General features: G+C 47.7%; 1 protein-coding gene across 15 annotated transcripts in view; it reads right to left on the reverse strand.

Moving 5' to 3' along the window:
- dip2ca (disco-interacting protein 2 homolog Ca) overlaps window positions 1-10,805 on the reverse strand; it is a 92,338-nt gene extending 81,533 nt beyond the window's left edge. For 10 of the 15 annotated variants that reach the window (XM_028970265.1, XM_028970263.1, XM_028970276.1 and 7 more), the window contains exon 1: window positions 10,302-10,805. In XM_028970265.1, coding sequence (XP_028826098.1) covers window positions 10,302-10,380 — 79 coding nt within the window. In that variant the 5' untranslated portion in view covers window positions 10,381-10,805. The remainder of the gene's footprint in view (window positions 1-10,301) is intronic. The other 5 variants (XM_028970279.1, XM_028970277.1, XM_028970272.1 and 2 more) reach the window with 1 other exon arrangement.
- Between the last annotated feature and the right edge of the window lie 3,618 nt (window positions 10,806-14,423).

The following is a 14,423-nucleotide window of genomic DNA, read 5'->3' on the forward strand; positions in this document are numbered from 1 at the left end:
GGAAGGGTCCTGAGGCACACCCAAATTCTGAGTGGGCTAAGCGCTGTTATTTCAAATAGTGCGCATTGTGCGGATGCCTTGCCCACCCAACTGGCCGAACACTCCCGCTCCCAGTTTAACATGCAGAGTCCCAGTTCCCATGGACTATGCTCTACGGCACCTGGCACGATGCTGTTTTCGTTATTTTCAATATTCATTATAGTTCAGTGGCTGGGATCAATGCAAAAAAACTTACACACACACACACAGATTATTCTACCGAATGGTCTTTAAAGGAACAACAGAAAGCCTTCAGCAGCTCGAGGCCATTTCCACTTCAGGACAGCAGCTCCAACCGTCGGTATAAAAGCAGGGCTTTGTTCCTGCTACTGATGTTTATTTGCTGGTGGAAGCAGTGGCTATCATCGTTTTCATGGGAAAACGAACAGAAGAGTGCGGACGGTTCTCAGCGTGAGGGATGGTTGGGGTTATTGATTGGTGGGTAACACAGGATCTCAGAGGACAGCTCAGATAAAGGAAGTGACATGAGCCATGTCCCTTTCCCCTTCACTCTCTTGTCACCTCTCCCACTCGCATTCTTTGTATATAACCAGGTTAAGCAAATGTGAATGTGGCCGGTTTTGAAAGTTTAGGGACAGGAATACATAAGATTTCATTGATACAAGTCCCATGATCGATTCTGCTTTTCAGTGCAATTCTTTATTGATTGCCTTATTGATTCCTGATCAATTTTGCTTTTGTGTGTGTTTTATTACCCATCTAAACACAGTGTAGAGCTGCCTAATAATATGGAATCGTGCAAAAATAACTTTCATCGCTCCTGTGACTTGCAAATGACAAAATGATCGATTCTTCATTTACAAAAAATTATTTAGCTCTGAGTTACAAATCATGTCATATGGTATGTATACAGATAAATTATGCTTACACTAGACATTCACCAAATATAGTTATAAATGCAGTTAATGACAGTAAATTAGAAGTATCATATCAACAAATCAATTGTTGTGACATGTCATATTAATAGGTTACAATGAAATTTAATCAATATATTTGTTTATTAGACGTGATTTATTATTTAACAAGATCTCTTTCATCTAGTCATGGTGAGCTATTATCTTTCCAAAACCTCCATAAACTCTATAAAATGGTCAAAAGTGATAAACTAATTTTAAACTGTATATTTCACTAACATTACACCTCCATTACTGACCAGCACAAAGTCAGAACTGACAGAGGTGATGATCGTGAGTATGGTTAGTCAGTGGTGGAAGTGTGGGGTTTGGCATAAAACAGGCACCCAACACAACCATATTGTGATATAAACAGTGGGGCCAATTGAGATCACATGACCACATTCCTCCAGCAACGGCAAGAAAACACACAGCGGGCATGTGTGTGTGTGTGTGTGTGTGTGTGTGTGTGTGTGTGTGCGTGTGTGTGTGTATGTGTGTGTGTATTAGCGGACAGGTTTTGAGGGGGTAACAGGAGCACAGGCAAAGCCACCCAGCTGTGCAGCACACAGGGTGCAGTCTGTCCCAGCCGGCTGCTGAAGGGATCGTGTAACAGGGCAGGTCATCAACAGGCCCAAAGCCTACAAGCACTGAAGAAAACGCAGCATGGATCTTCTTCTGAGGTGTCCATCCTGCTAACTCCAAAAAAAATATGAAAGCGCCATTAGGCCCCTGAGCCGAGCACTTAACCCGTTATTGCTCCAGGGAGACTGTCTCTGTAATTAGACTATGGGCGTCGATCAGATTTCAACAGGCAAATCTCTGCATTCCTTATTTCAAGAACTTTTTTTGCTTTCATATTTTTGTATGCTAATGTGCCATTATTTGTCGTTACTTATACAATAATTACTTTTAAGACCAGCAAAACAGTACAAGCCCAGCTATAATAGGCGCAATTAACCGTCAGCACATAAATTATTTACCTCCAGCCAACAGTCAGTCAGCTATAACATATGTGTTTCAAGGCAATTCCATTAAAACATATTATTAATTAAATTAATATAGTCATATGCTGCCAAGTAATTAAAGAATAATTGCATTTACTTCAACTGTGTTCATAGATCGTTTGACTGACTCAATGTACAATTATATTTTTTAATAATTTGTGTTGAGATGTCACACGTAGCAAAATGTAGTGGTCAAAAACACATTATTTTCCAAAAGAAAAATCACACTGTTTCTGTAAATTTACATTACAATCTCTTGCGCTAGAATTTTACAGATTTCACAAGTACTTACTGTAAATATTGATGTATTATAATATTTAATAACATAATATCGGAAATGTCATTAACAGTAAGGATTTTGCATTGTTCTCTGAATATAACAACAGAGCTATTAACGTACAGTTAATAAGCATGTATTACTAAAACTGCTATTATTCTTTTAGATTAATTTTACAGTGAAGCACCTCTGGTGATAAATCCTGTTATGAAAACACAGTGGACGTAACATGTCCCTGCAGTACAGAGTGGGGGGAAAGCCTCGGCAGCTGTTAGGGACAGAGGCACAGAAAGGGGCATTCTTCAGCTCATACGCTCGGGCTGACCCCCAGCCTGCAGGATACCAGGTGTCTCCCTTTCCTATTTACTTAACATGCCTGACTCTCCCGGTCTGACCTGGACTCACATACTGACCAGCCAGGAAACGTCCCCTCTGTTTGGCAACGGCGGGGTCAAAGTTCATCCCTTGCAGGACAGGGGATTTTGAGGGGACCATACATGGCTGTGATGATCAGTCGGAAGAGTTTGTTGAATCGCGGTGATGTCCTTTGATGAAAATCTCATCAGATCCACACCACATCCACAAAGGAGACGAAGGCTGTTCAGTCCGTCAGTATGAAGAACAACGCCCCATCACTGGGGTACAGGAGGCCCAGCTGAGCATGAAATTGTTTATTGCCTTCAACAAGGACGCCGGTCACTCTTAATAATTAATGGTAACGAAAACACACAGTAACAGATCACCCCTTCGAGCAGAAAAGTGAAAAGGTGGGGCTATGACCTTGGCGCCTTGACGAAAGGCCCCTCTCTGCAGCTCCTGCAGAGCTCCTACCGCGGCACGAGCGTGACAGGCACCTGGAGCTCAGATATTATCACCGTGCTTGGCATCCCGATACTGCCTTCAGTCACAACAAACAGAGCCATTCAAACCGTATAAAGGTGTTCAGGGTCGGAACAAGGAAGACACACAGGATCTCCTTAAAAAAAAAAAAAACGCTTTTTCCTCAACATTTCACCCAGGTCTTTGTGTTAGCTTTTTTAAAGACATCTCTGCAGCCACGAGCCACATGGACAAAACGTGTTCAGTACACAGAAGCCTACAACATGGTCTGATGTCATGACCATTTTTACAATACCGAAGATGAAATATTACTAAACAATTTTATTACTAAAAAATGACCAATTACAATACATAATATTCCAAAGGTTCCACAAGAGACCAAAACAAAAGACCGCCACTAACATATTGATTCCATTGCTACAACCTGTCAGGTGTGTTGTGTCGATCAATTCCATGCTGTTATGTTGTCAGCTGCTTTCGGACGATATATATATCGGCCATGCATCAGTATCGGCTTATATTCCCCTAACTTCCATCGGTGTACTGGAAAGCATATTTACAGATGGCAGTGAGCACTATTAAGAAATTAGTTTTGCATCAAGAAAATGAAGGAAAAAACTAAATAAGCAAAGGTGAAAATTGTCGGTACTGAACAAGGGAAAATCAATACATTAAAAAAAAAAAAAATCTTTCAAAATATGTAATCTGCCCACCTCTACTCTGTTTTATCACCAATGATAATATTGCACTAGCCTTAATTAAAAACTCCCATTCACGCCTAAATCCACCCTAGCTACGTTTTAGCCACAAAGGAAAGAGGGAAGGGGGACAAGCTCAATTCAGCTGTCACGGGAACAACCAACAGTATTAGGTCCTGTTCTTTGACCTGTCAGAGGTCACGGGGTCAGCGCAGAGAAGTGATTGGATTTAAACCGAAGCGGAACAATCTGAAGGTCACAGTCTCCGTGCCAACCACAGCACCGTAGTTACATAATTTACATTTACGGTTACCAGACGCCCTTACAATCAGTAGTTACAGGGACAGTCCCCCCCCTGGAGACACTCAGGGTTAAGTTGGGAACACAATGGTACTAAGCGGGATCTGAACCTGGGTCTTCTGGTTCATAGACGAGTCTACTAGGCTACTACCAACCCTACAGAATGCTACAGTAAAAAAGCCATTTCCGGCTCTTTCTCAGCACATGTTTTCACATGGAAAATAAAGAACAGGAAGCCAGGAGAAGCAAGTAGGAAACCATGCCTTTTTTCACGCCTTCAGCTCTGAAGGGGCAGGGATGATTTAAATCGCAAATGTGATATTTGCCACGCGGCCGCGTAGCGACCCAGGAATCCGTGCAGACACGGGCCACAACGAAGTGCACCTCACCCTGTGACAAGGAGGTCTGCTGAGGCAGGGGGAGGAAATGGGATCTCATGAGGTGCTTCAACATCTGCTCCTTAGCTCGGAGGTACATTTCATGAAGCCAAAGGAACTCATCTTTTTTTTTTTTAAATCATGTGTAATTGTTAATTAAATGTCAATTGGCTGATGAATATCCCAGCCGGTAAGGACCAGGCATGAGGGACGGTGACATCATTGGGCTATAGGAGGGGAGATTAAATGCTCATTTTCTCAACACGCCACATGCGCCGTGGCCGCGATCTGTAATATTCACACTGTTTCTGGAAATGTCATCATGTGATGTCATTGGCATGCAATGACCCTCACACTGTTGATGTGTAACCCGGAACCTAGCAACCATTGAAGACCTCTCTTTAAACACCCATGGCACATGGACATATGGGCTACTGTCACAGGCGTGTGTGCGTGTGTGTGTGTGTGTGTGTGTGTGTGTGTGTGTGTTTAAAAGCAGCACACTGCTGTGCAAACAGCTGGATGCACGGTGAGGAATACCTCACATTCCAGACCATAAAATGTAACCGCATTCCTGTGCCATTATCCCCGATATAGGAAGAAAAACACTGCGATCAAAGAGCGGCTCCAAATTAGGGACCTGGCGAATTCTGATGACATGGAGAGGTTTTAATAACATCACACAAATCACAAAACATGCTTTTTCAGCCCAGATTAAAAACACAAACCCAGGGGTAAAAAAAAACAATAATAGCGAAAGCACCAATCACCAGCTGGTGGGAAGGGACATTCTTTGTTGCCACGGCAGCCAACCGTTCCAGCAGCGTCTCCTCCGCAGCTTTTGAAGCCGGCATTGTTTTCGTCTGGAAGCGGAGGGGAAGGCACCTTAACATAGGGGCGTAATATCTCTGACCGCTATGCGGGAGAATGCGGAGCGGTAAAAATATCACTTTCCGCTCGTCGCGATGCCGCGGCCGATAGTCGGGGGTTCTGGGCGTCGCCTTCAAGCGTGCAATGTTCACTTCAACCTGACACTTACTGTTTGGTTGCGCCGGTTTCAGAAGGCTTCTTTGTTCCAGGCTCGTTTATTATTGCTGTCATTATTAGGGCGCTAGTGGCCTAGTGGGTAACACACTCGCCTATGAACCAGAAGACCCAGGTTCAAATCCCGCTTACTACCATTGTGTCCCTGAGCAAGACACTTAACCCTGAGTGTCTCCAGGGGGGAGATCATGTACCTTGCATGTTCTGAAATGCAAGGTACATGACATAGACAACAGTGGACCCACCGCGCCTATTTTCTAGCATATTCTATTCACGTGACAGCCACTTTAAAATACATCAGGACACGAACCGTGTACCAGGTCCAGTGCTTTATTAGAGTGACTGGGCAGTGCTGAGCGAGGGCCGAAACCTCTCATCTCATTCGATACTGGGTCCATCACAACTCCGGCTGCTCCACTAGGCGAGGAATCCCAGCCATCGCTGAGTGTGCAGGCCCCAGCGTCCGTTAAGGACATTAAACGTCCCCGTCGCAGGCCAGGCAAGGAGGCCGCTCGCGAAACGCAGGCGGGTGGGGCAGCGTCTGTCAGACAAGAGCTGGCCTCTCCTGAAATGAGCCTGAACTGCAAACTCAGCAGATCAGAGGGGATCCTCCTAATCCCGGCCCTCTGGGACTCTTCCTTTCAGAACTTCAATCAGTCCTCTGGTTAGCGCTACGTCCCCGCATGGGACGCGATCTGGTGATTTAACACGACACTTAAGGGGCCAACGTTGGTTTTGGGGTTTAACAATCGAACCAGGGCCCCCGCAGTGCACACAATGGGCCTGTGAGCAAGAGTCCGGTGCCAGTTGGGGATAAAGTGTCTGCTATTGAGCTCAAGCTCAATTAAATTGCGCGTTTGCTCGCACGCAGGAGGACACAGCAGGCGGGGATAATGCCCCGTACACGAGGGAGTCGCAATTCTGGCGCCAACGAGCCAATCAGATCGCCACGTGGCCGTGAAAACTAGGACACACAACCAGGAGACACTAAGACCATTGCAACTGGCCCAAACTCCGAATTTCTGCAGGTACATTTACATTTACGGCATTTACCACTTACAACCAGTAGCTACAGGGACTGTCCCCCCCTGGAGACACTCAGGGTTAAGTGTCTTGCTCAGGGACACAATGGTAGTAAGCGGGATTTGAACCCGGGTCTCCTGGTTCATAGGCGAGTGTGTTACCCGCTAGGCTACTACCACCCTATGAGCGGCCGCGGACAGACTGACGATCCGGGTGGCCGTCGATTCACGCGCTGTGAGTCGACCGGAGATGTTTAAATGTGAAGATTTTTTTTTTTTTTTTTTTATTAATCAAAATCTCACTCTGGTGGGGGGGGTATAATCTACTTTGCTTTCTACAAATCCTTTACTGTTCAACAATGAACGCAGAGAGAGAGAGAGAGAGATCCCACACCCAGTGGACCTTAAACCCTGACGTAACGCGACGACGAAGCTCTTTCGAAAAACGCAAGCGGCCTGAAACGTAGGGTGGTAGTAGCCTAGTGGATTAGACACTCGCCTATGAACCAGGAGACCCAGGTTCAAATCCCACTTACTACCATTGTGTCCCTGAGCAAGACACTTAACCCTAAGTTGCTCCAGGGGGGGACTGTCCCTGTAACTACTGATTGTAAGTCGCTCTGGATAAGGGCGTCTGGTAAATGCTGTAAATGTAAATGAAACGCACACGGGAACACAGCGGGCGCCCAGCTTACAGGCGGCCGAGTGGCGCGCCGCCACGCTGCGGAGATAAGGAGGCTTATCTGCGCCATGCCCAGCACCGCAAGGCCTTCACTGCCCGGCGAGGTTCTCACGGACGAAGAAGCGTGGCCGCGGGACATGAGACCCGGACTGCGGTGTGCACTTTTAACCCCAAGCCCCTAAACTCCTCCATCCGTCCCCATCGCTGAGTCAGCTCGGCGCGGGTGCCCGCTCAGATGGGCGCGGTCGCACTACGGTCCTACGCCGCCGGGGCAGTGGTGGCCTAGCGGTTAAGGAAGCGGCCCTGTACTCAGAAGGTTGCTGGTTCGAATCCCGAGCCGGCAAGGTGCCACTGAGGTGCCACTGAGCAAAGCACCGTCCCCACACACTGCTCCCCGGGCGCTTGTCATGGCTGCCCACTGCTCACTCAGGGTGATGGGTTAAATGCAGAGGACAAATTTCACTGTGTGCACTGTGTGCTGTGCTGCTGTGTATCACATGTGACAATCACTTCACTTTTTTTTTTTTTAGAAGAAGGGGCCACGGAGGTGTGAAACACACCCGATTTGCCCGCCGCGGCGTGACCAGGAGCCCCGCCCCCACCTCCAGGGTCTGCGCGGTCGACTCCGCGCCGGGCCCCAGAGGCTTCCCAAGAACGCACTCCAGCAAATGGACGGAGCGTCCGGCCAAAAAAAAACCGCGAGGCGGCGAAAGCGTAAAAGGGGGCAATACGCTGATTAAACTTAATGGAGCTTGAAGGGCGACAAAGAAGACGCGGCAAGCGGCGCGCCATCATCTCCGACGAGACTGGATGCCGGGCGTGATCCGAAGCCGGAACCTGGGACGGGGACACTGGCGGGACCACGAGGGTCGGGGCTGTTTTGCGGCATCACTGCGCCGCTACCATCGGGGTGGTGGTGGCCTAGCGGGTGACACACTCGCCTGTGAACCAGAAGACCCGGGTTCAAGACACTTAACCCTGAGTGTCTCCAGGGGGGGACTGTCCCTGTAACTGTAAGTCGCTCTGGATAAGGGCGTCTGATAAAGGCCGTAAATGTAAATGTGTCCATCGTGTCCCTGAGCAAGACACTTAACCCTGAGTGTCTCCGGGGGGGGGGGGACTGTCCCTGTAACTACTGATTTGTAAGTCGCTCTGGATAAGGGCGTCTGATAAAGGCCGTAAATGTAAATGTGTCCATCGTGTCCCTGAGCAAGACACTTAACCCTGAGTGTCTCCGGGGGGGGGACTGTCCCCTGTAACTACTGATTTGTAAGTCGCTCTGGATAAGGGCGTCTGGCAAATGCCGTAAAAGTAAATGTGTCCATCGTGTCCCTCAGCAAGACACTTAACCCTGAGTGTCTCCGGGGGGGGGGGGACTGTCCCTGTAACTACTGATTTGTAAGTCGCTCTGGATAAGGGCGTCTGATAAAGGCCGTAAATGTAAATGTGTCCATCGTGTCCCTGAGCAAGACACTTAACCCTGAGTGTCTCCGGGGGGGGACTGTCCCCTGTAACTACTGATTTGTAAGTCGCTCTGGATAAAGGGCGTCTGGCAAATGCCGTAAATGTAAATGTGTCCATCGAATATTTCTACAGCGCTCGCTGTTGTGTCCCGCACCCCGGACGTTCCTGTCCCCGCTGCTGACAGAATTCACCCGCGGACAGAACCAACAGTCGGCGCGGCGGGGCCACGGACGCGGCGGCGACGGGGTTAAAGGGGCCGACGGAGCGCCAGATGCCGGAGGGCCTGGAGGACGTGTAAAATGAAGCCCAGATGTGGCTGAAGCACGGACGGCATTAGAGGGACGCGCTACAAAGCTGCAGGAATTCCGAGGGCCCGGACTCGCGTCCTCGGGTTCACGCGGCTTCCCGTAGACCCGCCGTAACGTACAGCAGCAGAATTCCGTGCTGAAAGGTAGAAGGGGAAGAAGAAATGAAAACTCTGCGGCAGGATCGCTGGCACTAGCGGCGAACCCCGCTCTTACAGAAGGTTCGACCGGGGGCCCCGCGCCGGTACGGGCTGCCGCGACGGAAAAGGGACGAGCTGCTTTGCACCTTGACCTCTGCTGGGTTCCAAATTGACTCCGCTCAGCTCTCGCGCACTTGTCACTTTTCACTCGACGTCCCTTCCTCTGCGGCCGCTGTCACGCGCCGAAGTCAAAGCCCATTGTGCCCGGTGGCCGGGAGACATAATGACCAATCAAATTAGCAGCCTAGCGGGCGACACACCCGGGTTCAAATCCCGCTAAGTCCCTGTAACTACTGACTGTAAGTGGCTCTGGACGAGGGCGTCTGGCAAATGCCGTAAATGTAGACGTGAAAGTGACCCGGGTTCCTCGCCGCTCTGCTGGAGCGAGCGGGCATGAAGGACGGGCCGCAGAAGCTCCACAGAACCGGGTGCAGGCGGAGCGGGGTGACGTGGGACGTGGGACGTTACCGGCGGGGAAAGAAGACTCGGGCACCGTGGAGCCCGTTCGGGGGTCTTTTTACGAGCTCGTGACAAACCCACGGGGAAGGACGTGGGCCGCGCCACTGGTCGCCGTAAATGGCCGAGTTGGTAATTATCCGGGGAAGAGGCTCGGCTGTGGCGCCGGGGAACAAATCTGAATAAAATATATACAACTGGACGGGGGAATAAGGTTTTATTGCGCATACCCGGATACCGATTCCTTTTTTTTTTTTTTTTTTGGGCGGGGGGGCGAAACGATACACAACAAAATAGAGAATAAAACAACAAGCAAAGTGTCACAGCCACCGAAATCCAAGGTCACGGAGAGTCCGAGGCGCCTTGTCGTGTCGCCGCACCGCCGCCGTCAGAAACAAAGAGGGTTTTTTTTTTTTTTTTTTTTTTTTTTTTTGGGGGGGGGGGGGGTGAAACGATGTTGCGGCGGAGGGAGCCGGGAACATCTGGCGGCGGTGCTGCTGGTGGTGTTGTGGTGGAGGAGGAGGAGGAAAGGAGGAAGGTGGAGAGGTGGTGGGGTGGGGGGGTGTCATCGTTCTTTAACGCGACGGTCTTTCTTTAGGAGGGAGGGGGTGAAAAAGAACGGACGGCGTGTGTGTGTGTGTGTGTGTGTGTGTGTGTGTGTGTGTGCGCGCCTTACCCTCGGACAACTCCAGCTCCAGCTCGGCTAATCTGGCTCGCACCTCCAGAGGCAGGGGCAGCGCATCGCGGTCCGCCATTGTCCCGCTTTTTTTTTTTTTTTTTTGTTGTTGTTGTTAATTTCTTTTGGAGAAAGGGAAAAAAAGGGAAACCTCACTCCGTCCTCTTCTTCCTCCGCCGGTACCGTTCAGCGCTGCCCTTTCTCCTCGCCGCAGCAGCGCGTAAGGGCAGTCCTGAGGAGACCGTCGTGGAACAATAGCGCTCAGGTGTCTGCCGCCTTCTCGGTCCCCCCGTGTCTCTGTATCTCCGGACTCCCGCGGTCGTCCTCAGCGCAGCCGCGCCATTTCCGAGCCAGGGCTCCGTGCCGTGGTGTCTCGAAGCGCGGCGCCGGGCTGTCAGTGCGTCGGCGAGGCTCGCTGCTCACCGCGGGCTTTGCGGCTCCTGCTTCTCTCGCTGTCACCCGCGCATGACGCAAGGGAACGTGCGGCGCCGCTCCGGCCGGCCGGCAGGGGGCGCCAGACCGCGTCCGACCGGCGGGCGGCTCCGGCCGCCACTCCCCGCCCCGCCCCGCCGCTGACGCCGAGGTGACGGGAGTTAAAGGAGTCGCGCACACGCCGCCGGCCGTGGTCACGAAGGCTGAATACTTAATGCATCGCCGTGCAAGTGTTAAGGAATACGGTACGGGCCAAACGTTTGGACGCACCTTCTCACTCAATGTGTTTTTCTTTATTTTCATGACCATTTACGTTGGTAGATTCTCACTGAAGGCATCAAAACTATGAATGAACGCATGTGGAGTTACGTACATGCGTAACACAAGGTGAAATAACTGAAAACATGTTTTATATTCTAGTTTCTTCTTTGCTCTGATTGCTGCTTTACACACTCTTGGCATTCTCTCGATGAGCTTCAAGAGGTCGTTGCCTGAAATGCTTTTCCAACAGTCTTGAAGGAGTTCCCAAAGGTGTTTAGCACTTGTTGGCCCCTTTGCCTTCACTCTGCGGTCCAGCTCACCCCAAACCATCTTGATTGGGTTCAGGTCTGGTGACTGTGGAGGTCAGGTCTCCACTTTTTGTTAAGTACATAACTCCACATGTGTTCATTCATAGTTTTGATGCCTTCAGAGAGAATCTACCAACGTAAATGGTCATGAAAACAAAGAAAACACATTGAATGAGAAGGTGTGTCCAAACTTGTACTGTACGTTCCATTACTGTAGACAAAAGGTAATGTATTCAGAATAGTTTTAGAACACATTTAAAGCTGTGCAATATAATTATTGTTTGTTTTCTTTTTTATATATTATGGACTACATACTGAATTCCTATGTTCTGACTATATATTGCTCTTAGTGAAGTGATTGTCATTGTGAAACACAGCACAGCACACTGTACACACCATCCCATCACCCTTGGTGAGCAGTGGGAAGCCATGACAGGTGTGGGGACAGTGAAAAGATAAACGTCACGTCAATGTACATTTTAAGATGCTAAACAAAACTATTGCAGGATCTTTACACATGGATTTTTTCCACATGGTTCCTATAACTGCATTTAAAGACAGTACATATTAATCTAAAGAGTATTGTAACACTTAAGTGGAATTGAATTGATTGAAAGTGATTGAAAGGTATTTTGAATGCTTGTAGGATGACTTTGACTTAATTTGGTACGTTTTCAAAGTCTCCAAAGCTAACGTTTCAAACACTCAATTTAAAAACTAATTTGGTTTTGAGATAATAAATATGCAGCCATCTTGGTGCAAAATATTTTTCTAACATATTAGGGGGGAAAAACCTATACATAAAAAAGTGAGAAACTGTGGCATTATGGAATGATTTTTTGTATTTTCATAGTCAGAAACATGATTTATTTCTTATGCTAGACCCTATCTCAGAAATTCAATCCATCATTCTACAAAGAAACACTCACAGGAAAAAAATGAGAAATGGTCATTTTTATGCAAGTACTGCCGACTTGTGGTCATTAGCAGAACCTCAGTCTCACGAGTTGTACAGTCGTGTCAAAGATTTTTGACACAAAAACTGGTTTTCACAAAGTTTGCTGCTTCCATATTTATTATGGCAATCTGCATATACTCAGAATGTCATAAAGAGTGATCGGATGAATTGCAAAGTACCTCTTTTACATGAAAATGAACTTAATCCCCAAAAGACATTCCCACTGTATTTCAGCCCTGACATAAAAAAGCTTATTGAGATCATTTCAGAGATCCTCTCCTTAACACAGGGGAGAGTGTTGAGGAGCACAAGGCTGGAGATCATTCTGTCCAGAATGGATGCTTTAAAAAGAAGGTGATGCTTGAAACCATTGTCCTTCCTCTGTTAACCATGGCTACCTGCAATGAAACATGTGCAGTCATCATTGTGTTGCATAAAAGGGGCTTCATGGATCTTGTACCTCTCAAGAGCCAGGAAAAGGGCAGGGAAAACCATCTCAGATCCCTCACACCCTGGTCACAGACTTTTTAACCTGCTGCCCTCTGGCAGATGTTATAGAAGCCTGCAGACCAGGACCAGCCGACACAGGAACAGCTTCTCCCCCTCGCCATCTCCCTCCTAAACAGCTGAAACTGTCACACTGCAAATCACATTAACATTGCACTGCACTTTATGTACACTCTTGTGTTTATAAGATTTAGATTTTTTGTCTATTATATTGTACTGCACATTGTTCATCTATCCTTTAGACCTACGCACATTCATACCAAATTTATATATTCTACAACTTGTACAAATAACACTTACACATTGTTGTAGTTTTCTTCTACTCCGTACTTGAGAGACACCATCAACCGGTATTTCTGATTCTGATTCACAGGCAAGGATATTTCTGCTACTAAGATTGCACCTAAATCAACCATTTATCAGATCATCAAAAACCCTCAAGGAGAAACGCTCAAGTGTTGTGAAGAAGTCTCCAGGGTGAAAGTCCAGCAAGCGCCAGGACCGTCTTCTAAAGATCCAGGATCGAGGTGCCACCAGTGCAGAGCTTGCTCAGGAATGGCAGCAGGCAGGTATGATGGCATCTGCACTCACAGTGAGGCAAAAACTTTTGGAGGATGGCCTGCCGTCGTGAAGGGCAGAAAAAAAAGCCACTTCCCTCCTAGAAAAACATCCAGGACAGACTGATGTTCTGCAAAAAAGTGCAGGGATTGAACTGCTGAGGTCTGAGGTAAAGTCATTTTCAGATTGCCTGGGGCATCTGGAAAAATGATTGTCCGGAGAAGAAAGGGTTACCAGCGCTACCAGTCCAGTCTCTTGCCAACAGTAAAGCATCGTGAGATCATTCATGTGTGGGGCTGCTTCTCATCCAAGGGAGTGGGCTCACTCACAATTATGCCTAAGAACACGGCCATGAATAAAGAACGGTACCAAAACCTCCTCCGACAGCAACTTCTCCCAACCATCCGAGAACAATGCCTTTTCCAGCATGATGGAGCACCGTGCCATAAGGCCAAAGTGAGAACTATGTGGCTCTGGGAACAAAACATTGAAATTCTGAGTACATGGCCAGGAAACTCCCCACACCTTAATCCAAGTTGTGGTCAATCCTCAGGAGGCGAGTGGACAAAAAAAAACCACAAATTCTAACAGACTTCAAACAACGTTGATTATGACAGAATGGGTGGCAGTCAGTCAGGATTTGGCTCAGAAGTTGATTGACAACATGCCAGGGGCAATTGCAGAGGTCTTGAAAAAGAAAAGAAAAAAAAAAAAAAGGGCCAACACTGCAAATATTGACTCTTTGCATAAACGTGATGTAATAGTCAATAAAAGCCTTTGAAACTTACAAAATGCTTGTAATTACGCTTCAATACACCATAGAAACAACTGACAAAAAGATCTAAAACACCAAAGCAGCAAACTTTGTGAAAAACAGTACTTGTGTCAATCTCAAAAACTTTTGGCCATGATTGTAAAGGCATAACGTGTGAAATCTCAGTTTATTGTTTTAAAAAGGAAGGTACAGACACAGTGAACAAAAGTAATGGAAAACAAAGCAGACTCTGTTCCAATTCAGCTTTGACATTTATTTTGATTTCTGTTAAACCATTGTAAGTGTACCTCTTTAATAATTTTCAAATTATTTACATCTGTACA

The sequence above is a fragment of the Denticeps clupeoides genome, chromosome 2, assembly GCF_900700375.1.
Source record: "Denticeps clupeoides chromosome 2, fDenClu1.1, whole genome shotgun sequence".
Classification (NCBI taxonomy): Eukaryota; Metazoa; Chordata; class Actinopteri; order Clupeiformes; family Denticipitidae; genus Denticeps; species Denticeps clupeoides.